Below are 22,773 nucleotides of genomic sequence, written 5' to 3' on the forward strand. Positions count from 1 at the left end.
TATGACCTAACCCTGCTTTAAACTTCTCCACAACTTTGTCTCTGACCTGTCTGGTGAGTTCCTTGGTCTTCATGATGCTGTGTGTTCACTATTGTTCTCTAACAAACCACTAAGGTCAATACAGAACAGCTGTATTTATATTGAGACTAAATTACTTTAAAGTTGTTATTTTGTGTTGGCGTATCACTTAAAATCTCTATAAAATACATTTTATTAAATTTGTGGTTTTAAGGTGACAAAATGTGGAAAAGATTAAGGGATATGTATACTTTTGCAAGCCACTGCACATATTTATATTCAGAACAAAATGTTTACTTGTCTTCCACTTTTAAAAAGTGGAGTCCTTAGAGTGTTTGTTTACATTCACTTCATAATCTGATAATTAATAGATTACTACACGTACCTGATTATTCGGATAGTCGTGTACATAAATTTCTTTTTTCTTTCTTCGTTTCTTTCTTTCTTTTTTTTTTAGATAAGAGTAAAGAATAGAAATCAGATTTTTGTTTAGTAAACATGTTTTTCAGTCTGTGTAATATTAATGCTGAACATTTTTCAATCTGCTCATTCGTGAAAATAGACTATGGTTTCAGAAATAAGTGAGCAGCATTTTACACAGAACCTTCAAGTTGGCTGTAAATGCTGATGTTTGTTCATATTGCAGCTCAATGTGTTAAAGATATCACAGATTGCAGAGTAAAATCTATGATCTGACTCTGTGAACTAACTATTTTTTTTTATTATCTGATTACCCAAGTTTACACAGACTCAACAGTTTGCTCTTATGTTGTAAATCAAGTAAACACTCAGTATTTCTTTCTCTTTTGAGTTTTGCTTGTGTTACTTGGATAAGAAACAGCACAGATTGTTGAAGGAATGTTTAAAAGAGAATTGTAAGTGTTTAAACAATACATTTTTGTTTTGTTAATGTAAGTAAATGCAGAAAAGAGTTGCAAAGGTTTTATGTATTTGCATGCTTAAACCAGAATAATCAAGCTATTGTAGGTATATTGGATATTTTTAGAGGACTCAGGTTAACTTGGACTAAGTGAATTATGATAATTGAAGCCTGCTGTTTACAGTTAATTGGATTATCATGATGTAAGACGAGTGCTGGAACTGTTTATTGGTATGTGTAAATGCAGTATTCAGTTTTAGGCACACTGCTTTAGGATATATTATGAAGTGCAACTTTTTGTTAGTTGTATTATATTTCTATTATCTATTATATCTATTATGTTAACCTTTCAAGTTGCAGGTTTTATGTATACATTCTTGTCTTTGCAGTACTTTAACTTGCATCTGACCCAGTTTGGACCATACAGACTAGATTACAGCAGGACTGGCAGGTGAGTGCTAAGTTTATTTTCAGTATTCTTTCTTAGTATTGTCACTTTTTAGTTTAGTCTGTGATTAATCACAGTTATTTCTATTCATTCATCTATTCATTTATATGCTAATGTTTGGATTTGGCTCATTTAATTGCTGAAAGATGTGTGCACATACACATATACACACAGCCTTTAAATAGAATATGAGCAGATAAATATGATTCCTAATGTCAGGTGTGGGGTAGAGGAGTGTAAATCCCAGTATTGATGTGATGTACAGATGACTTGGGTAAGAGATGTGGAATGTTGGTAACAGAGTGGAGATGAGATTGGGGTTTGTTGGGGACGAGGTGGAGATGAATTAGGGGTTTGTTGGCGCCGAGTTGGGGACGAGGTGGAGATGAATTAGGGGTTTGTTGGCGCTGAGTTGGGGGCGAGGTGGAGATGAATTAGGGGTTTGTTGGCGCTGAGTTGGGGGCGAGGTGGAGATGAATTAGGGGTTTGTTGGCGCTGAGTTGGGGACGAGGTGGAGATGAATAAGGGGTTTGTTGGCGCTGAGTTGGGGGCGAGGTGGAGATGAATTAGGGGTTTGTTGGCGCCGAGTTGGGGACGAGGTGGAGATGAATTAGGGGTTTGTTGGCGCCGAGTTGGGGGCGAGGTGGAGATGAATTAGGGGTTTGTTGGCTGCGAGTTGGGGGCGATGTGGAGATGAATTAGGGGTTTGTTGGCGCCGAGTTGGGGGCGAGGTGGAGATGAATTAGGGGTTTGTTGGCGCCGAGTTGGGGGCGAGGTGGAGATGAATTAGGGGTTTGTTGGCGCCGAGTTGGGGACGAGGTGGAGATGAATTAGGGGTTTGTTGGCGCTGAGTTGGGGGCGAGGTGGAGATGAATTAGGGGTTTGTTGGCGCTGAGTTGGGGACGAGGTGGAGATGAATAAGGGGTTTGTTGGCGCTGAGTTGGGGGCGAGGTGGAGATGAATTAGGGGTTTGTTGGCGCCGAGTTGGGGACGAGGTGGAGATGAATTAGGGGTTTGTTGGCGCCGAGTTGGGGACGAGGTGGAGATGAATTAGGGGTTTGTTGGCGCCGAGTTGGGGGCGAGGTGGAGATGAATTAGGGGTTTGTTGGCTGCGAGTTGGGGGCGATGTGGAGATGAATTAGGGGTTTGTTGGCGCCGAGTTGGGGGCGAGGTGGAGATGAATTAGGGGTTTGTTGGCGCCGAGTTGGGAGAGAGGTGGAGATGAATTAGGGGTTTGTTGGCGCTGAGTTGGGGACGAGGTGGAGATGAATTAGGGGTTTGTTGGCGCTGAGTTGGGGACGAGGTGGAGATGAATTAGGGGTTTGTTGGCGCCGAGTTGGGGGCGAGGTGGAGATGATTTACGGGTTTGTTGGCGCCGAGTTGGGAGCGAGGTGGAGATGAATTAGGGGTTTGTTGGCGCTGAGTTGGGGACGAGGTGGAGATGAATTAGGGGTTTGTTGGCGCTGAGTTGGGGACGAGGTGGAGATGAATTAGGGATTTGTTGGCGCTGAGTTGGGGACGAGGTGGAGATGAGTTGGGGGTTTGTTGGCTGTGAGTTTGGGTTTAGGTAATGGTGAGTTGGGAACGAGGTGGAAATGAGTTGGGGACGAGGTGGAGATGAGTTTGGGGTATGTTGGCGCTGAGTTGGGGACGAGGTGGAGATGAATTAGGGGTTTGTTGGAGCTGAGTTGGGGACGAGGTGGAGATGAGTTGGGGGTTTGTTGGCGCTGAGTTGGGGACGAGGTGGAGATGAGTTGGGGGTTTGTTGGCTGTGAGTTTGGGTTTAGGTAATGGTGAGTTGGGAACGAGGTGGAGATGAGTTGGGGGTTTGTTGGCGCTGAGTTGGGGACGAAGTGGAGATGAATTGGGGGTTTGTTGGCGCTGAGTTGGGGACGAGGTGGAGATGAGTTGGGGGTTTGTTGGCGCTGAGTTGGGGACGAGGTGGAGATGAGTTGGGGGGTTTGTTGGCGCTGAGTTGGGGACGAGGTGGAGATGAGTTGGGGGGTTTGTTGGCGCTGAGTTGGGGACGAGGTGGAGATGAGTTGGGGGTTTGTTGGCTGTGAGTTTGGGTTTAGGTAATGGTGAGTTGGGAACGAGGTGGAGATGAGTTGGGGGTTTGTTGGCGCTGAGTTGGGGACGAGGTGGAGATGAGTTGGGGGGGTTTGTTGGCGCTGAGTTGGGGACGAGGTGGAGATGAGTTGGGGGTTTGTTGGCTGTGAGTTTGGGTTTAGGTAATGGTGAGTTGGGAATGAGGTGGAGATGAGTTGGGGGTTTGTTGGCGCTGAGTTGGGGATGAGGTGGAGATGAGTTGGGGGTTTGTTGGCGCTGAGTTGGGGATGAGGTGAAGATGAGTTTGGGCTATGTTGGCGGAGAGTTGGGGATGAGGTGGAGATGAGTTGGGTTGGTTTGTTGGTGGTGAGTTTGGGATGAGGTGGGGATGAGGTGGAGATGAGTTGGGTTGGTTTGTTGGTGGTGAGTTGAATACGACGGTGAACATCCAACATCCTGACCTCACTCATGCTCTTGTTGGTAAATGCAACAATATCCTCACAGCAGTGCTCCAAAAGGTAGGGTTGGTTGCCGGAAACTTGGGGATGAGGTGGAGAGAGTTTTGGGGGTTTGTTGGGGACGAGGTGGAGATGAGTTGGGGGTCTGTTGGCAGTGAGTTGGGGGTGACCTCACTCATGCTCTTGTTGCTAAATGCATCCTCAAAGCTGTGCTCCAAAACGTGCCAGATAGTTTTCCCTTAAAAGGAGATACAGTAGCTTCAACAAAAGCAAAATAACCCCTTTTCCCTCAACACCCTTTATTTTGGAAGAAATAATAAATGAGTATTGTCTGAATACTTTTGCCCATATTGTGCATTATATGTTAATAATCATATTGTTTTTTTCAGGCATTTGTTACTAGGTGGGAGGAGAGGTCATGTGACTTGCATAGAATGGCAGACCAAAAACCTTATGTGTGAAATAAACGTAATGGAGACAGTTCAAGACATAAAGTAAGTATACACGTGTATACACGCACGCACACACACACACACTTTTCTCATTCACTCATACTCTTGTATTGATAGATTGATTGTTTTTTTTTTTTATTTATCTTAAAGGGAACGTCACACATGATCATAGAGCCCTGTCTCTTTACTCTTAAAACACCATATATTTCCTGTTATTTTGTAGTGTGGCTTTTGTCCTTTTCTTGTATTTGTTCTCTGATTCCAATAAAATTGAATTTCTTTAAGAACAAACTGCTGTTGAGCAGTTTCTTTTTAATGTCTATCAAGAACATAATGGGAAATAACCCCTCTGCAAGGTTTTCTTTAGTCTTTTAAACACAATTTTGGCTTCTAGTGTAAAATTAGCATAAAGTACAGTTTTTGCGTCTTTCAGGTTTTTTTTGTCTCTTGTTTTTTTTTTATCTATAATAGGTGGCTTCACTCAGAGGCCATGTTTGCAGTGGCTCAGAAGAAATGGCTGCACATCTACGACTCCAGCGGTGTGGAGCTGCACTGCATAAAAAAATTTAATGATGTTCTGCGCATGCAGTTCCTCCCGTACCACTTCCTCCTGGCCACAGCGGTACATCACGAAAATGTTTCTGTTTAAGGACTATTAGAAAAAAGCTGTGGTTTATTCCAATGAACATCGTTAATGATTAGCTAGCAGCCCAGCACTTTTTCTTGTTACTTAAGTTACTCATGTAGACAAAGTTGTTTAATATTGTCCATATATTTAGTTCTTATCCTTATTCTGGCACGCCCACTTTTAGGACTTGTGTTAGAATATCGTCAGTTCATATTAAATGGTTTCTCGTCGTATCATATTTAAAGTAAAGGCAGTCTAAAGTAGCTCTTGCTGTGACAACTGATCATAAAGGAGTACAGTTGTGTTCAGAACTGTTATGTTTTTCTCTGTCAGGATGTTCTGATGTTGGTTCTCCTCCAGTAAATAGTAAATTTGTATGACGTTTAGGTGGATTATGAATAGGTGGCTCAGATGCAGCTCAGCTCCTTTTAATTACTGTGACTCTTGTACCTGACTGATTATATTATATTACTCATTCTGTACATTTATTATCACTGTGGATTTAAAATATATCTTTGGATCTGTTGCTGCACTGGAAATTCCAACACACAGTGAACAAAGCCTCACTGTCATCGTGTATAATAATGTGTGTTAATTTGTACTCTTATGGATTGAGCATCAACCTTGTAAAAGCAGATTTTACTGACAAGATTTTAGAAAGCTACCTACCTCCAGGCTACAGTAGTTTAGTGTATCAGTTTATATACATATATTGGATAGCAGTATGTAGTGAAAATTGATCATGATGTTTGGGTATGCTAACACTTGTATAAGATGTGAGGTGATATCTTGTTAGTTAGGTTGAACACTTGCCAGTGTGCTTGATTACAAGACGATTATTGGAGTTGAAGTTAGGTCACGTGTAACATCACGTTAGGACACATTACCACCCACAGTGAACAACACAGTGTCTGGTAAAGACACGGTCCTGCAGCCGATCGGTCCCGCAGATTAATATTTTGTGCATCCTGTAGCACCTAGCATTTCAGGGCATGTTCTAAAGGTGTTGATTTACTTGTATTTGTATTGTTTTTTATTTCGTGCTCTGGTGTGCACACTTTTAGAAGTGTGAAGAAACTGGTGACTTTCTTCACTGATTTACAGTCACTGTGTTTTTTTTTTTTATCTCTCACTCAGAGTGCCACAGGCTTCCTACAGTATCTGGACGTGTCTGTGGGAAAGGAGGTGGCTGCCATCCCCACGAGATGCGGCCGGCTGGATGTTATGGCACAGAATCCGTACAATGCAGTAATTCACCTTGGTCACCCCAATGGCACGGTCACTCTTTGGTCACCCAATCAGAAAGAGCCTCTTGTTAAAATGCTGTGTCACCGGGGAGGTGTCCGCTCCCTCACAGTGGACAAAACTGGGACGTAAGTATTACTATGTGGCCAGAACTCTCATTAGTAAGGGTTATAACTAAGATCTCCCCAGTTCATACTCTATGCCAGGGGTATTTGATTAGAATTCAGTTTGGTCCAGTTAGAGAAAATTTCATCAGGCTAAGGTTAGACAGACTAACCTTATAACTTGTGTTATAATTCAGTGTTTTATTCTGTTTACTGAAGAAGCCTATAGCAGTTCTGTCAGTGTTTTATCAACAAATGAAAGTCAAAACAAATTACACATTCTAGTATATTTCAACTTTATTTATTGTTTTAAATAGACCTGTCACAATAATTACATTATCAACCTATCATAAAACAAATGGAAACACCCTCAATAATTTAACATATCGAGTCTAATAATGTGAATCTGTATGTTCACTTTGTTTCAAAATGCTTTACTTATTCTATTTGATTTTATTTATAATAGATTTAGGCCTGCCTGTCATAATAATAATTACATGAATGATAAATCGTACAATATATGGAGAAATGTTTGCTGAACTTGGCCAAAATATCAGCTTTTTTTAACACGGGTAGTTTTATTTTATTTAATATTATTACTGTAGCATACCTTATGTTTTGTGTAAAACTGATGAGGGATTTGCCAATGCTTTTTGTCCCCTTGGGGTTGCCTTAGTTATGAGGTAGGGTTGTTTGGGAGTAGAGAGCACGCCTGCGAGTGAGGGAGTTTTTTTTTCTTGCTGAGGAGTTCTGATCAGGTGGAGTAAAGTGAACTATTTTGCACTCTTGTCTCGCTTGTTTCTCTTTAATTCTTCCAAGTAACACCGCAAGGTTACATTACTGTTAATATGTTTTATAAAGGTAGTATTTTAATTTCTTTTTCTGGTGCGCACCATCTGTATTAGCTTTTCTCGCTTTATTCTCCGACTTCTCACCGCCTGCTTCGCCTGTGTGTGTGGCTCTGCGCTCTCGCATCTGCACAGATCTGATTGGCAGAGGTGAGCGTTTGGTGATCTTAAAGCACACGTGATTGGTCTGTAAGTTTACTGCGCTGTAAAGCACGTAAACCATAAAGACAATAAACGTTCCGCTGCTTTAAATGAACATGGTCAGAATTAAATCCTTTTTAGTAGTTTATCGGTTTGGGTCCGGATTGGACAACGTCTGGGTCCGGACCCGGACCGCGGTGCACCTATCAGTGTCCCCTGCTCTATGCCTTCCTGATGATAGCCAGTATGACAGTATCTTTTCCAGAGTTCTATTCTATTTTCAGAATTTGTCTTTACTGGGACAAGCTGTATGAATATGTGTATTTTTACATCAGTGGAAATGCAGTGGGTGCAACTTCTAGTGGCTGATAGCATGCATAATACAGCTTCGTTTTAAACAAACTAGTTTGTTTGGTCAGATAGCATGTTTACCCTGAGAAAGCCCATCATAATAACCAATCTTTATCATTTATAAATAAATTATATATAATTGTGGTAAATGTAAGTGTTTTTAAAACCATTTTATACCACTGATATAATAAGAATACGTTAGGTAAATAATGCATTTACTGATTACTTATAAGGACCAATAAACCTTTAGTTATTAATGTTTAGACATTGGAATATAGAAATATCTAAATAAAAAAAGGAAAACATCATTAAAACCATTGTTTTTAAATAAAATGTTTTATATTAAATGCAAATGGATTGCTTCTCATATAAATTTGTCATTGTTGTGTTAAATTTCTGCATTACTGTTTTACCTGCATGTCATTAGTCAGTAAAGGGAAGATATTCTAGGATAATAATATGGTATCGGTATTTAAGTTTAAGAAGTATATTGAAGATATCATCAGTACTTTAAAGGATTCGAAAGGATGCTTGAAATCCTGGAAAATGCTTGAATTCTGTCTTTTTATACGGTTGTAACCCTCAAGCAAACAATGACAATGTAAGTCCAGATTGTACAATGTACCCGGGGAAAAAAATAATGATCAGGAAAATACTACAGGTGGGTAACCCAGGTCCAGAAAGTAAAAATTCAACCCAGGGTTTTGTTATCTGCAGCAGAGCCGCCCAGAGGGTTGGTACAAAGCGCTGGATTGCATTTTTACTTTCCGGACCTGGGTTACCCACCTCTACATTTTCAGTAAATAATTATTGCAAGTTATTTGCCTAGTGATTTTTTGTGTCTCAGTTTCATTATTGACCCAATCAAGTTGGATAGCAAACAAACTCTACAGGCAGGTGATACATTTTGAATCATAAAACTTTTAATTTAATTTCTTCTCCTTCTGCAATTACCAAACACAATTCTGATTGTGTTCAAATAAACATAATACCATCTCTTGCTGTGTGACAAAAAGCAAATCAATAATTTTGAGTGAATGTATGTATAAATGCTCTCAACTCACCCCCGAATTTGACATATTACAGTAACTGCTCAATCAAAGGAATAGGGTAAACACACAGTAAAGAACATTAGTATTTAAATTGTGTAAAACTGACACCAATAAATTTATAATACCTTCTATTTACTTACTTAGAAGTGATTTTTTCTCAGTAGCATAGTCACTGTAAAGTTTGGAGAATAGTTTTGCGATATATTGAATATCGCTGAATTGCAGTTTTGAGATTTTATTGTTGTCATTAATTTACCACAGCTGAAAGATGCTGGAAAATCTTGAAATGGGCCTTGAAAGTTCTTGAATTTTACCTTGTAAAAGGTGTATGAACAGTGACTTTAAATAAAATGTACAATTTGGTCAGTGTTCAAGTGCTTAAATTTGGGACAACAAATGGCATAACTGACATAAGTTGCTAGTTAATATAACAGGTATGTGTGTTACAGGTACATGGTGACATCAGGACTGGACAGGAAGCTGAAGGTTTACGATATCAGAGCTTTTAAACCCCTTCATTCATTCTTCCTGCCTGCTGGAGCTTCCTGCCTCTCCCTTAGCCAGAGAGGACTGCTCAGTGCTGCTACTGGAGATATAGTACAGGTACACACGCACGCACGTATATAAGGGCTGCAGCTATCGATTATTTTAGTAATCGAGTAATCAGATAAAACACATTTGCTTGGTTAAAGAGCAGTTAGAAATACATGAGAAGAAAAAACTTTTCACTTAATAATGAATGGCCAATTGATTTAATTTGTTTAGATCATTTATATTTTTAAATTTACAACATACTTTTCCAAATTGCAAATTCAAATATAAATAATCACAAAATAAAATAAATACCACAAGTAATTTAATAATTTATGAATTTAAGTTAAATTATTTTCAACAAGAATTTCCTGTATCAAAAATATAGGACATTAATCAAATAAAAAGGCATAAATATTGGCTTTGTGTTGTGCATGTTAGCTTCCGAACAGCAGAGACTTTACCACTTCTGCCACTGTTGGATAAACTCTGCTTTCCGTTACCACCAAGCTGGTGGATTCTCCTTCTTGGACAAGGGATGTTCTCCAAAATATATCAGGACCTGTGGAATAATTTATTTAAAATGTTGCTTTTTTGTTTATTTCCGTTTTGCACTACTCAGATCGAATAAATTGACATCATTAAGACTAAATGACACAAAACAGTATGTTTATGGTCGTGCATTTATGAACCCTAAGTATTAGTAGTAATAGTACTAATAGATAATAGATAGTAGTAATTTAATATTTTATCCATCAACCAAAAGAGACTGTTTGACCAATCAAAACTGTTTGACCAAAAGTGTCTGGGACTTCCGGTGTGACGCGGCATGGAGTAGACACTTTTTTTTTAAATCCTTTTTACCTCTTTTTTTTTTTTTTTTTTTTCTTTTCTTGGTTTTCTTTTCTTGGTTCTGGACTTGTTTGGTGGTGGCCACTGTGCCTCAGAAAGCTGCTAAAGTGTCTAAAGGTCCCGGTCCCTCACAGCCACTTATTCGGCCTGCTCTTCAAAATACAGTCTGGCCGCCGAGTGCCTCTGCCCTCCCTGCGCCTAAACACCTCGCTCCGGTTGAGATGATGGATGCCTCCACTCTGAAAACGAAGATTGCTCAAGCTGTGGCGGTGGAGCTCAGGGCAGTGATAAAGTCTGAGTTACAAGATATGAATTTCGAGATTATACATGATTTTACTGCCCTAAAGACTGAGTTCTCCACTCTGAAATCTACCGTTTCGGACATGGAGCATTCGCTGACCTCGTACTCTGGGGATGTGCTAGCGTTGCAGGCTAAAATGGAACTTTTAACGAAGGAGGTGACCGCACTCGATGCTAAGTGCAAGGACCTGGAGTCCAGGTCTCGGCGCCAGAACATCAGAATCGTCAGAGTCCCAGAAGGGGAGGCGTTCTCGCTCACTAGTTGTACAGTGTCCGAACTGCTGAGGCAGGCCTTCGACTTGGATAAAGCATCAGAGATTAACTGCGTTTATCGCTCTTTGGCCCCAAAAAGAGGCGAAAACCCCTGACCCATTGTTGCCAGGCTGCACTACTACTTTGACTTCGCTGATATTTTAAAGAGAGCCAGGCAACACCAGTGGGTTACTGTGTCCGGCAGTGACTACAATGCTAAGGTTGCGAGGGCCCATGCGGCTTTTAACGAATCTTGTAAGCTGGTGCGGGATGTGGAAGAAGTCCACTTTAGCCTCCCGTTTCCCACCCGACGTTGGATCACTCATAACGGCTCGAAGCTCCGTTTTGATAAGCGGAGCTATCTTTGGACTTTTCTTCCAAACACAGTCCTCGAAAAACCACCCGTTTTCAGGCCTGTATAATATTTTGGACCTTTTATATTCTTTTTTTATCTCCCTTTATTTATTTATTTTTTTCCACCTGTTCTGACTAGTTACTGTGCCCCCTCACGCTGTAAACACCTCGCTTTTGTAACATTTTAACATCATTTCATTCATCATTTCATTCATTTTTTTTTCTTTACCAAGATTTCCCTGTCATGGTAATTTGGAGTATTCTGGCTACTCTTTGCCTTCTTTTACTTGTTCCTTCTTTATGCTGAGGCATTTGTTTAGCCATCATTTCTTTGATTTTATTTGCTTAACTATAGACAGTTGTGTATGCAGAGGGCACACATACATGTCTACATGTTTGTGTGTGCAATAGCATATTAATGTAAGGGAGATATTTTGCTCTGCGGGAGCTCTATTTTGTTTTCATGCTGCCCTATCGGTAGTACGGTCTCAGATAAAACTATTACAGTTGGGAATGGCAGGTATCTGATTTGCGGTACCTTATTTAATATCCCAGTTTTGCTGGTAAATATTTATGCTCATAACTTTAATGTACCTAATTTTATGCAGTTATTTAGCTCTATTCCTTCCCTAAACACTCATCTCATGTTTATGTGTGGAGACCTTAACTGCTCAATTGACCCAGTTTTAGACAGATCTAGAATCAAACTGATATCTTTGTATGCAGACAACTGCTATATGTCACAGATTTTAGTAATATTAGGTTTAGGTACTTGAGGATCCATGTTTCATGTACCCTGCCCTCTTGTCTTCCATAACAGTTTTACCCCTCTGATTGATCAAATGAAATTGCACTTACAAAAGTGGAGGTCTCTTCTTTTATATCTTATTGGTAAAATTAATGCAGTTAAAATAAATATCATGCCAAAGTTTCTCTTTCTGTTTCATACTCTTCCTTTACTACTCCACAAGAATTTTTTTTTAAGCTCTTGATCCCATATGATCTCTCTTATATGGGATGGAAAGGCTCCCAGGGTGAGATTTTTTGTTAGTGATTTAGATTTGATGGGGGGCTTGCTCTTTCTTATTTTCAGTTTTATTACTGGTCAGCCCACATTCAGAAAGTTTTTTTTGTTGGCTCCACTACCCTAATTTGCTATGGACTAGGTAAGAAATTGACTCCCTTTCTCAGTCTTCGGTATCTGCAACCTTATCTTCCCCTTTACCGCTCAGGCTTTTTACAACCAACCCCATCGTTTCTTCCAAATAATAACTTACTTTTACCTACATTGAGTGACCCTGCTTTTCTTACCTGGCATAACAGTGGTATTCATTTTTTTCACAATCTTTATAAAGATAGGACGTTCTGCAGTTTTGCTCAATTAACATCTGAATTCAACCTTCCCTCTTCTCACTTGTTTAGATATTTTCCAATTAGGCATTTTTCTTTTTTCGGATTCGTCACCTGTTTTTTAACATCCGCACCCTCTTTAATACTATTTTTTTTTTTCAGATTACTCCCACCTACCCTCTGGATATCCCTTAGATGACTTTTTGTCCTTAGACCCTTTTCTTTTTTTCTTTTTTTTTTTCTTTTTTTTAGTATAATTTTATTTCTAATTTTTTTCCAATTTTCTCCCCAGTTTAGCACAGCCAATTACCCAACCCACTCACTAAGACTCCCCCTATCACCAGTGATGCCCCAACACACCAGGAGAGTGAAGCATATTGTACACAAAATCAAGCATATTGTTTCTGGCCAAAGTAACTTGAGCTTAGCTAACTTTAATATGTGTTTGATTTATATTCTGAACTCCACAGCGCTGTGTTTACTGTTTACATAAAGCCTGTATTAAGTCTAGAACTCTCCGTTGTAATAAACTAGCCACACATTTGACAGTATTCCTAGTAATCAGCACTTCACAGCTTTTATTTTATTTCCCTCCCCCCCCCCCCCCCCCCCCCCCTCTTGCATCTTCTCTGAAGAGTGGCAACATGGAAGTCTCAGAACAAAACTCTCAAATGACCTGAGACCACCGATTGTTCAACATCATGGTTTAGAGGAAGGATCTCAAAAGCTATCTGAGATTTCAGCTGCCAGCCACTGTGAGGAACATAGTGAGGAAATGGAAGTTCACAGGCACAGTTCTAGTTAAGGCCCGATATATAAAAGACCAAGCAGAGGAGAAGCATAGTGAGTACATTACATTTGGCAGACGCTTTTATCCAAAGCGACTTACAATAATAACGTACATAAAGTAATAGAAGTTTAAGGTAAGAACATTTTAGACGGGGTCTAAAGGAGGTCAAAGGGAAATAGTGGGATAGAGGAGTTTAGGAGGGGAAGAAGAAAATGGGGTTAGAAGTAGTTAGTGTGTTAGAGGTGTTAGGAGAGTAAGTGCTCTTTGAAGAGCTCTGTCTTCAGGAGTTTATTAAAGATAGTGAGAGATTCTCCTGATCTGGTAGTAGAAGGTAGTTAGTTAGAGGTGTTAGGAGAGTAAGAGCTCTTTGAAGAGCTCTGTCTTCAGGAGTCTCTTAAAGATAGCGAGAGATTCTCCTGATCTGGTAGTGGAAGGTAGTTTGTTCCACCATTGGGGAACTCTGTATGAGAACAGTCTGGATTGCTTTGTGTGAATGTTTGGTAGAGCGAGTGAGTGCAGGTAGAAAGGAGCCTGTTCTGTCATCACCTTGTAGGCCAGGGGACGGCAATTAGTTTTGGCTATTAATTTATATTAGGCTTACAAATTAATTCTATAAAAAGGATAATATTTTTTAGTGTAATATGATGATATAATTTGTCCTGCATCTTGCAATTACATTTGGTCACGTATAAAACACATTTAAATATTGGAATAAGTGATCAGATTTATCAAAATTGCTGTATTAATTCCCTTCTCAAATGAACATCTTAAAAACATTGTATTTTTATTTTAGGCCAGCAATAAAAATTTAATATAGTGTTACAGATTTAAAGCAGGTCTCATATGAGCCATTTATAGAACTGTCCCAAATTCCATTATATACATTTTTATATTACTTTTCTTTCCTCATTTTTAGAGTGTACAGTTGGAACTAAGTCAATAAACACAATTCCAGGTTGACCAGATATCCTGATAGATATCATGACAGGTTGACCAGATTCTAGACATCATGCTTCAAAGTATATTTGATAACACAGAGGCAGTCCTCCTGCTGATATAAAAGGTTTTCCTTTGGTTGCAATAACTAAAGTAAAGAAACTGAAGACCTCTGCGGACCAAAGCGTGCTCTATCGTGGTTTCGGCGGTTATGTCCCACACGCTGCGTGTTTTTTTTTTTTTTTTTTGTCAATAGCGCGATATTGCTATACTGCGGCTATTGCAACAGCCCTACTCACCGGCCACATCTGGCCCGCAGGCCACCTATTGCCGACCTATGTTGTAGGCGATTGCAGGAGCTTTGAATTTGATACAAGCAGCAACTGGTAGACACTGGAGCTCAGTAAGCAGTGGGGTGACATGTGCCCGTTTTGGCTGGTTGAAGACCAGACGTGCTGCTGCATTCGGGATCATCTGAAGTGGTTTTATAACACAAGCTGGGAGGCTCGTTAGTATGGCATTGCAAAAGTCAAGCCGTGAGATGACCACTGCTTGTATCAAGAGTTGGGTGGATTTTAAAAAAATTTGTCGGTGAGAGAGAGAGAGAGTCGATGGTTGTAGTGAAGTTGTGTTGGATAGATGGTTTTGCTGGTAAAACCAGAAGTTCTGTCTTGGAAAGGTTTAGCAGGAGATGATGCTCCTTCATCCATTAGAATATGTCTGAGAGAGACAGTGATATTCGTGCAGAGATTGAATGATCTTCAGGAGAGAATAACGGATAGAGCTGGGTGGTATCATGGCACCCCCGAGGCGGACGTGTTTACTCGCTCTGCTGTAGTTTGCCGTTTTTATCAGATCAGATTCAACTTCGTCACTGCTCAGTACGAGTACCCAGCAACGAAATGCAGTTAGGATTGCTACTATATATATATATATATATATATATATATATATATATATATATATATATATATATATATAATATTTATATATATATATATATATATATATATATATATATATATATATATATATATATATATATTTATATATATATATATATATATATATATATATATTTATATATATATATATATATATTTATATATATATATATATATATATATATATATATATATATATATATATATTTATATATATATATATATATATATATATATATATATATATATATATATATAAATACTCTATTGTTATAGTTAAGTAATAGTGTTTAGATTTTGTGGGGCGTCACTACCCGCAGCCTCGCATATATTGTGCTTCGGCTTCAGTTCCCCTGCCGCGTGATGCAGTGTCGGGAGAGTGCACGGTGTCGGGAGAGCGCGTGATGCCACATTGAGAGAGCACGCATTGGTCCGCAGAGGTCTTCAGTTTCTTTACTTTAGTTATTGCAACCAAAGGAACATAAATCCAATTAGTTCCAGTCATGAATAAAGGAAATAAACATTTTATATCAGCAGGAGGATTGGCCCTGTGTTATTAAATATACTGTGAAGCATGATATCTGGAATCTGGTCAACCTGTCATGATCTCTATGAGGACATACATACATACACACACACACACACACACACACACACACACACATGAAAAAGTTTGGGCACCCCTATTAATCTTAATCATTTTTAGTTCTAAATATTTGGGTGTTTGCAACAGCCATTTCAGTTTGATATATCTAATAACTGATGGACACAGTAATATTTCAGGATTGAAATGAGGTTTATTGTACTAACAGAAAATGTGCAATATGCATTAAACCAAAATTTGACCTGTGCAAAAGTATGGGCACCCTCATTTTATTGATTTAAATACTCCTAACTACTTTTTACTTACTGAAGCACAAAATTGGTTTGGTAACCTCATTAAGCTTTGAACTTCATAGCCAGGTGTATCCAATCATGAGAAAAGGTATTTAAGGTGGCCAATTGCAATTGCAGTTGTTCTCCTATTTGAATCTCCTCTGAAGAGTGGCATCATGGGCTCATCAAAACAACTCTCAAATGATCTAAAAACAAAGATTGTTCAACATCAAAATCAAAGTTGTTCAGGGGAAGGATACAAAAAGCTGTCTCAGAGATTTAACCTGTCAGTTTCCGCTGTGAGGAACATAGTAAGAAAATGGAAGACCACAGGGACAGTTCTTGTTAAGCCCAGAAGTGGCAGGCCAAGAAAAATATCAGAAAGGCAGAGAAGAAGAATGGTGAGAACAGTCAAGGACAATCCACAGACCACCTCCAAAGAGCTGCAGCATCATCTTGCTGCAGATGGTGACAAGGAGAAGCTGTATGGGAGATTGATGCGAAAGAAGCCATTTCTGCACGCTCGCCACTCTGTTTGTGGCATGCTTGCATACCTCAGGCGACTCTGTTTGTGGCGTGCTTGCAGAAATGGCTTCTTTCGCATCACTCTCCCATACAGCTTCTCCTTGTCACCATCTACAGATGCTTGACAGAGGTGACATTGTCAATACATGAGTTGAACTCATGACGGCTGAGGTGCGTGTATCAAAGTCTGTATGTGCATCTGTGGTAGCCTTAGAGGAGTACTCCAGTCAGTGTTCTCAAATTGATGCTGTAGTAAAGAAATTGCCCCCTTTGGCCACACCTTAACAGCCTTTATTGATGTTTTCACACGTTTGATGAGTGGCACATACTTCGGGAGCAGAAACAATGAAAGATGATCAGACTGCCCCAGATGTGGAAGGGGTACAGTCTTACAGTGTTTGTGTAAACATGATCCAAAGTTTTGTCTCCTCTTGTTGAACAGGAAACATTTTGATGAAATTTTGGCAGCACGGATCTCAAACTGGAGTGATAAAAGTCCCCTGCCACAATAAAAAAAAAGTCTGGGTGCGCAGTTTGCTGATTGCTAATTGCCAAACTCAGCTCCTTCATAGCTAGCTTAGCGTTAGTGTCAGGAGGGATGTAAACAGTGGTGACAATAACAGCTGAGTACTCTCTCGGCAAATAAAATGGACAGAGCTTGATCATCAGATACTCCAGATTAATAGAGCACTGACGTCTAGTTTCTATGCAGTCCGTGCACCACAGTTTGTTTATATAGATGCATAGACCCCCACCTCTGCTCTTACCGGAGTCCTCAGCCACTCTGTCCGCTCTGAACATGCTCCGCCCGTCTAGCTCCACCGTGCTGTTCGGAGTGTTGCTGTTCAGCCAAGATTCCGTCACAATCATGATGTTACACTCCCTGACCCATCTCTGTGTTGTAGCTCGTCCATTTTGCTCGCCAGAGACCGGACATTGGCAAGAAATAAGCTGGGAATTGGCGATCGGTGGGGGCTTAGCCTTAGCTTAGCACGTAGCCCTCCTCGCTGCCCCGGCTCTGTCTATGGTTTTGGCGCCGGCTTCGCTTACCTGTGGGGAGCCGGCTGCGTAGTCCACGGCACTCTCGAGATTTCCAAAGGGAGCTCCAGATCGTTAAAAACTCCATTAATGTGGGGAGAAACAATGTCTAACAAAAACTGCTGGCTGTATGAGATGCTCGCCTGGCAGTTTGTGATGAAGAAAAACGTGGAAACTGTCGCGGTTATTTCACGACTCTTCTAGGTCTCCCAGAAAGGGAAGCCTGGGCTAGCTAAAATGAGCTCTAGAACTTTATCTAGTCATGCATCAATATAAAAGTTTTTAAGTTTAAAAGAAAGAAGATAAAAACAGACGAGTGCCTCAAGTTTAAAGAAAGGAGAAGACTAGTCTTTCCGAAGTTCTAAGTTGATCTTTTATTGTTCTTGAAGTCAGCCAGATAGGGTCAGGAAGCTTCAGTCTTCTGATAATACAGAGGAATACACACACTTTTATACAGTATTTGGGTGAACAAAGGTGGGGGCTTTTGGCAACGTCTGGGCTTTTTCTGCTGAAGTCAGCCAAAACCCAAGGTCGCCTCGACCAGCACCTCACGCCTTGGTACAGACTGTACAGGCCTCAGAGAAAGGGTCAGACACCTGTTTTAACAGAACTTAGTGAACTCTAGACTTTTTATCCAAATATACTATTATAAAGGTAATATAGCATATATTGATCACCAATTTAGGGCCCACATTCCCCCCTTGCGTGGGATTTATCCCACGCATCAATTGTGGTGGGATTGGTTAAGTGATTGGCTGTTATCTAGTAAATAAAGATCAAGTTTTGAACTAAGTTTTAACATTTTTAAGGTGCAGGTTCCGTGCTATTTATAAGTCCCAAGCCCATATCAAGCCATGCTGATCCGACACGATTTGCATGCATAAATGCGAGCAAATATGACAGAGTAGTAGGAAATACATGATTATACATAGCATCTATAACACCAAAACAGATGAATAAATGATGGTGTAACTACAAAAGGTATGAAGACTCACACATGATATGGATCAACAAAATGGATTACATACATAGGATATATAAATTGATGAGTATATATAATTGGTATGTTAATAAATGATTATATATGTAAGTCAAATAATAATATATTGTCCATCAGGAGGGTCAGACAGGTCCTGAAAGAGTGTACACATCTTGAGTATTAAGATGGCCATTTGTTACAGGTTTTTTATAAATTATTGTTACCCCACATTCCCCACCTCAATCGGAAAAATGGCGACTGCTCAAGCATAGTGTGGCACGTCAAACATGGCATCAGGCAATAGCAACCCAACCGGAGCCTATGATACAGCAGGGTACACCAGGAGCCAAGGTATAGGCAAGCCAGCCCCGAACTAAGTCAAGGTCAGGAAGCCCCCCCTGAGAACCAGATGCAATAACTGATCAGGCAGTCACAGGTCAATAGGTCGTACCTGAAACAGAGTATCTCATAGTTCCCCTATGAGAGTCGTGTAAGCTAACCAAAACAATGCACACACCGTAGGCCCCACCGATGTAAGGGGCTCCTCTTCACTTGTGTTGGGATTGTGGGCGTAGGAAAAAGTAGTCAATTTAAGCCAATTAAGCCTGTCAAAGTAGACAAGTGATCCAAAATAAGCCTGTCCCCCCTTTCGCACAATATACATATCCAACGTCAAACATTTCACCAAACAGTGAAAGGCACTCGTGGAATACAATAAACAAACTATAATGTCAAATAATGGAGCAATGGGACGAAAATGCAAAGGGTGCTCGATTAAGTAGTCCACAGAGTTGGAGAAGAAATGCAAAGATCAAGAAACGAGTACAAAGTTCAAATCCAGAAAACAGGAAGTAGCAAAAAAGGGTAAAACGATGGTCTTCCGCCTTTTGTGATTTTACGCCACGTAGAAAGGCACGGTGCAGGTCAAGGGAGAGGTTACTAGCACTTCACCCTGACCCGTAGTCTCCAGGGAAAAGGGTCGAAGGACATAAAATGACAAGTCAGTCTGACATTAGAAGAATAAGGAAACGTGAATCACAGCGCATTGGACAGTAAGACCAGAAATATTTTGCTTAACCAAAATTTGTAACACAAGGCACAACAAAACAAACATCAAAATAAAATAACATACGAAAGAATCATACCCAATGTCATTAACATAGCGTTCTATTGACCAGAAAATAACTAGGAAAAACAAAGAAATTGAGCAGCCTGTGAGTTTTGTACATCGGCATGTCAAATATATATAGATGAATTACAGAAGAATATGTAAAAACTTTGATGAGATTGTGTACAAAGTGCTGTTTCATATGAACTTACAGAGCATTAATGGGGGTTAACATTTAATTTCTTAAAATTTACAATCAAAACCAGAAAAAGCTTATATGAAGTGACTGTCCCAATCACATTTCACAAAGTTAGATCTGTAATACAAAGAAACAAATTAAGTAATTTATTTATCAATCATGTATTGATAATCCACCCCTAACAAAAACATTTTGTCCCAAAAATGAATGTTATATGGTGCCATGCCATATCACATTTTTATTAATTAATTAATTATTATAATTGTTATTATTTTTAAATGTGCAGTTGTCCTTTTAACTGATGTTTATAGCATATTATTCACAAATTTAATACTTGTATAGCATTCACTCATCTAACACAGTTGCAGTTCACTATAGTACACCTGAACATTCAGTTTCAGCACAAAATAGTCCAATAGTAGAGTCATATATCATAAACACATGAGTCTTCAGTTTGTGTTTTAAGTAGAAACCAAAATGTGTCACAATATTTACTAGCCCACTGTTTATAATTATACATCAACAGCTTTCAGATCCACCATCGTTTGGCTTATTTTCATGTCAATAATATTCATTCAACAAAAAAAAAAAAAAATGCAATGATTTACTAAAAAGGAAAAAAAAAAAAAAATAGAATTCCTGTATCTAAAGTGTAATGAATACAGTAAGTGGAGTAGCTAATGTATTCTATGTTGAGCATGATTCACATGTTATTCAACAATTTTGTGTTTCTGCTGTAACCGAAAATGGTTTCAGTCATTTGCCAAACCAAGTTCATTTGTTAGCTGAATGCAGACAATACAGATTTTCGCATTCAGATTGTTGTGTGATGTGATCTGTCATATGGTGTGACACCATGTCTTATGGTGAGAGTTTCAGAATGAAAAAATAAGGATTTTGTAATTTATCATAACCTCATCAACGTGACAGATGAGGAATAGTACCAGCAAAGGTCACATTATTTATGGTACTCTTTTTAGAAGGTTTTCCATATTGAAAGAATTTGATTAAAGTCTTTCCATGTGTGAAAGAAGCAGGATAATTTGACTTGCATTATCACATTGAGATCCCTGTTAATTTAATCACAATAACAATCATGTCACATCACACAACAACTCCAGTCACAGTCTCAGTAAGTATCTGGGTTGTCTGCTCCAGCTTTCTCAATTATTTGATAAACTGATGTTGGAATATCTACATACACCTGCTGGTGAGCAATCAATGCCAGTATATACTTCACAAAATATACCTTCCCAGCTTGACTGATCAAGATTCCGAATACAGTAATGGAGCAGTCATGTGTTGTGAATATATGGTCAGTTGTATTTGTTTCATAATACTTAGTAGGTTTGTTTTCCCTAAAAATAATAGCAGAAACATTAGGTGTAGTCTGCGTGCCTGTTGCACCTTGTAGATCATTAGGAATGGCTGTTGAGAGAGTAATGACAGCAGCTTGTGTGACAAACTCTGGGTCTTCTGTAATCATATAGTTATTTAAAATTCTTCCATGGTCTCTTTCATGTTATAGGTGTTTACTAACGTATATAACTATAGGTGTGATTGTTAAAGGCATTGTCCGCCTGCGTGTAGGTGCGCAGTGTGTAAGAGTGCTTTTCAGTGTGCGTTTGCAAGAGAGTATGTGAGTGTGTGTGTGTGTGCGTGAGGGCCTGTCTGCCCCTCTCTCGCCCCCGGTCTCTTCTTCTCTCTGCAAACTGAGGTTAACTGAATACCTGTAAAAATGAATAGACTAAGAGACGCACATATTATTAGGCAGTAATGGCTTTGTTTGCAAACATAGAGTAATATAAACATTCATTATTAATTTACGTACTATTAATTGTAGCGTACTTAAGTTCCTAACGACTTTTCAAGGAAAATAACACTTTCACTTGTAAAACATATTGAGCAAGGGCTGAAACATTAAATCATATTCAAACTCAGTATAGTCATAATTCTTATATAATCACCCTAACAATATAAATTTGAAGCTCATAAGCATGTTTCCATAATTATTAGCATCCATTTTTAACACATTTTTATTGATAAGTAATACTGAACACTTCACTAGTATAATTATCAGTGACACTCACTGTTCTGTCCCTTTAGAGGTAGATCAGAGCTTATTTTTCAACACTCTTCGTTGATCAGCGTTTAACCGCAAACATCTCTGTCTCTCCAAAAGGCTCATTATCTGGAATATCTCAGTCTATGTCTCCTCAACCGTTATGACTCGGCTCAGGAGCTCATAAAAGTTATATTACCATTAAAAACAGTGTATTGGGGTCTATGGAATCAATAATATTTTATACTTATAATAACTGTTTTTGTCCCGTTACATTAGCTGTACTGCTCGGGCTCAAAGAAGCTCATGATGGTTTATAAACAAACATATAGTTTACAGACAAACAAACAAACAAACAAACATTTATGTTGTTAGCGCTTTTTCTCTTGTGTCATAGATCTATTTAATTCTTGTGTATTTCCTTGCTTTGTGCTTATACATTTACATATATTAAGAGCTCTGTATATACTAAAAACAGTCAAGATGGTAACCACAGCATATGCTTTTAAACAAAGACAGTGACAAACAAACACATAACATTTACCTTTCCCAGGTCTCTAGAGATCTCTGTTATTTATTTATCTCTCTCTCTCTCTCTGTCAACACTCAACACTCTATCAAAACTTCCTGTTAGGCTTTACGTAAACATACTATTCTAACAACTCTTCTCAGCACACGTCTGTGCTAATTAGTGTAGTTCATTCTATGCAGCAATATTGCACACCAATAATGTACATATATCAAATTCAACCATTTCTAATAACATTTACATACATGCAATCACCTCTCTCCTGGGAATCAATCATCACAAACCCTTTCAACACTGACACACTCATACATGTGACAATAATAATTTACACAAAATGATCATAGGTACCTCTATGTTGCACAGCCATCATTTTAATATTTTAACAAAAATGGAGATCTCAGACATTATTAAAGACAGACTGTAAACAGACAACACAAAACATATACCCCACTAGCCGATTAGGATAGTTTCCCT

General features: G+C 39.1%; 1 protein-coding gene across 1 annotated transcript in view; it reads left to right on the plus strand.

Annotated features, from left to right (window-relative positions):
• wdr46 (WD repeat domain 46) overlaps positions 1–22,773 on the plus strand; it is a 44,548-nt gene that overhangs the window by 7,933 nt on the left and 13,842 nt on the right. Inside the window, exons 7-11 of the mRNA XM_049485672.1 lie at positions 1,288–1,349; positions 4,243–4,347; positions 4,777–4,927; positions 6,071–6,306; positions 9,124–9,277. Of these exons, the coding sequence (XP_049341629.1) occupies positions 1,288–1,349; positions 4,243–4,347; positions 4,777–4,927; positions 6,071–6,306; positions 9,124–9,277 (708 nt within the window). The remainder of the gene's footprint in view (positions 1–1,287; positions 1,350–4,242; positions 4,348–4,776; positions 4,928–6,070; positions 6,307–9,123; positions 9,278–22,773) is intronic.

Source organism: Astyanax mexicanus, chromosome 12 (assembly GCF_023375975.1).
Source record: "Astyanax mexicanus isolate ESR-SI-001 chromosome 12, AstMex3_surface, whole genome shotgun sequence".
Classification (NCBI taxonomy): domain Eukaryota; kingdom Metazoa; phylum Chordata; class Actinopteri; order Characiformes; family Acestrorhamphidae; genus Astyanax; species Astyanax mexicanus.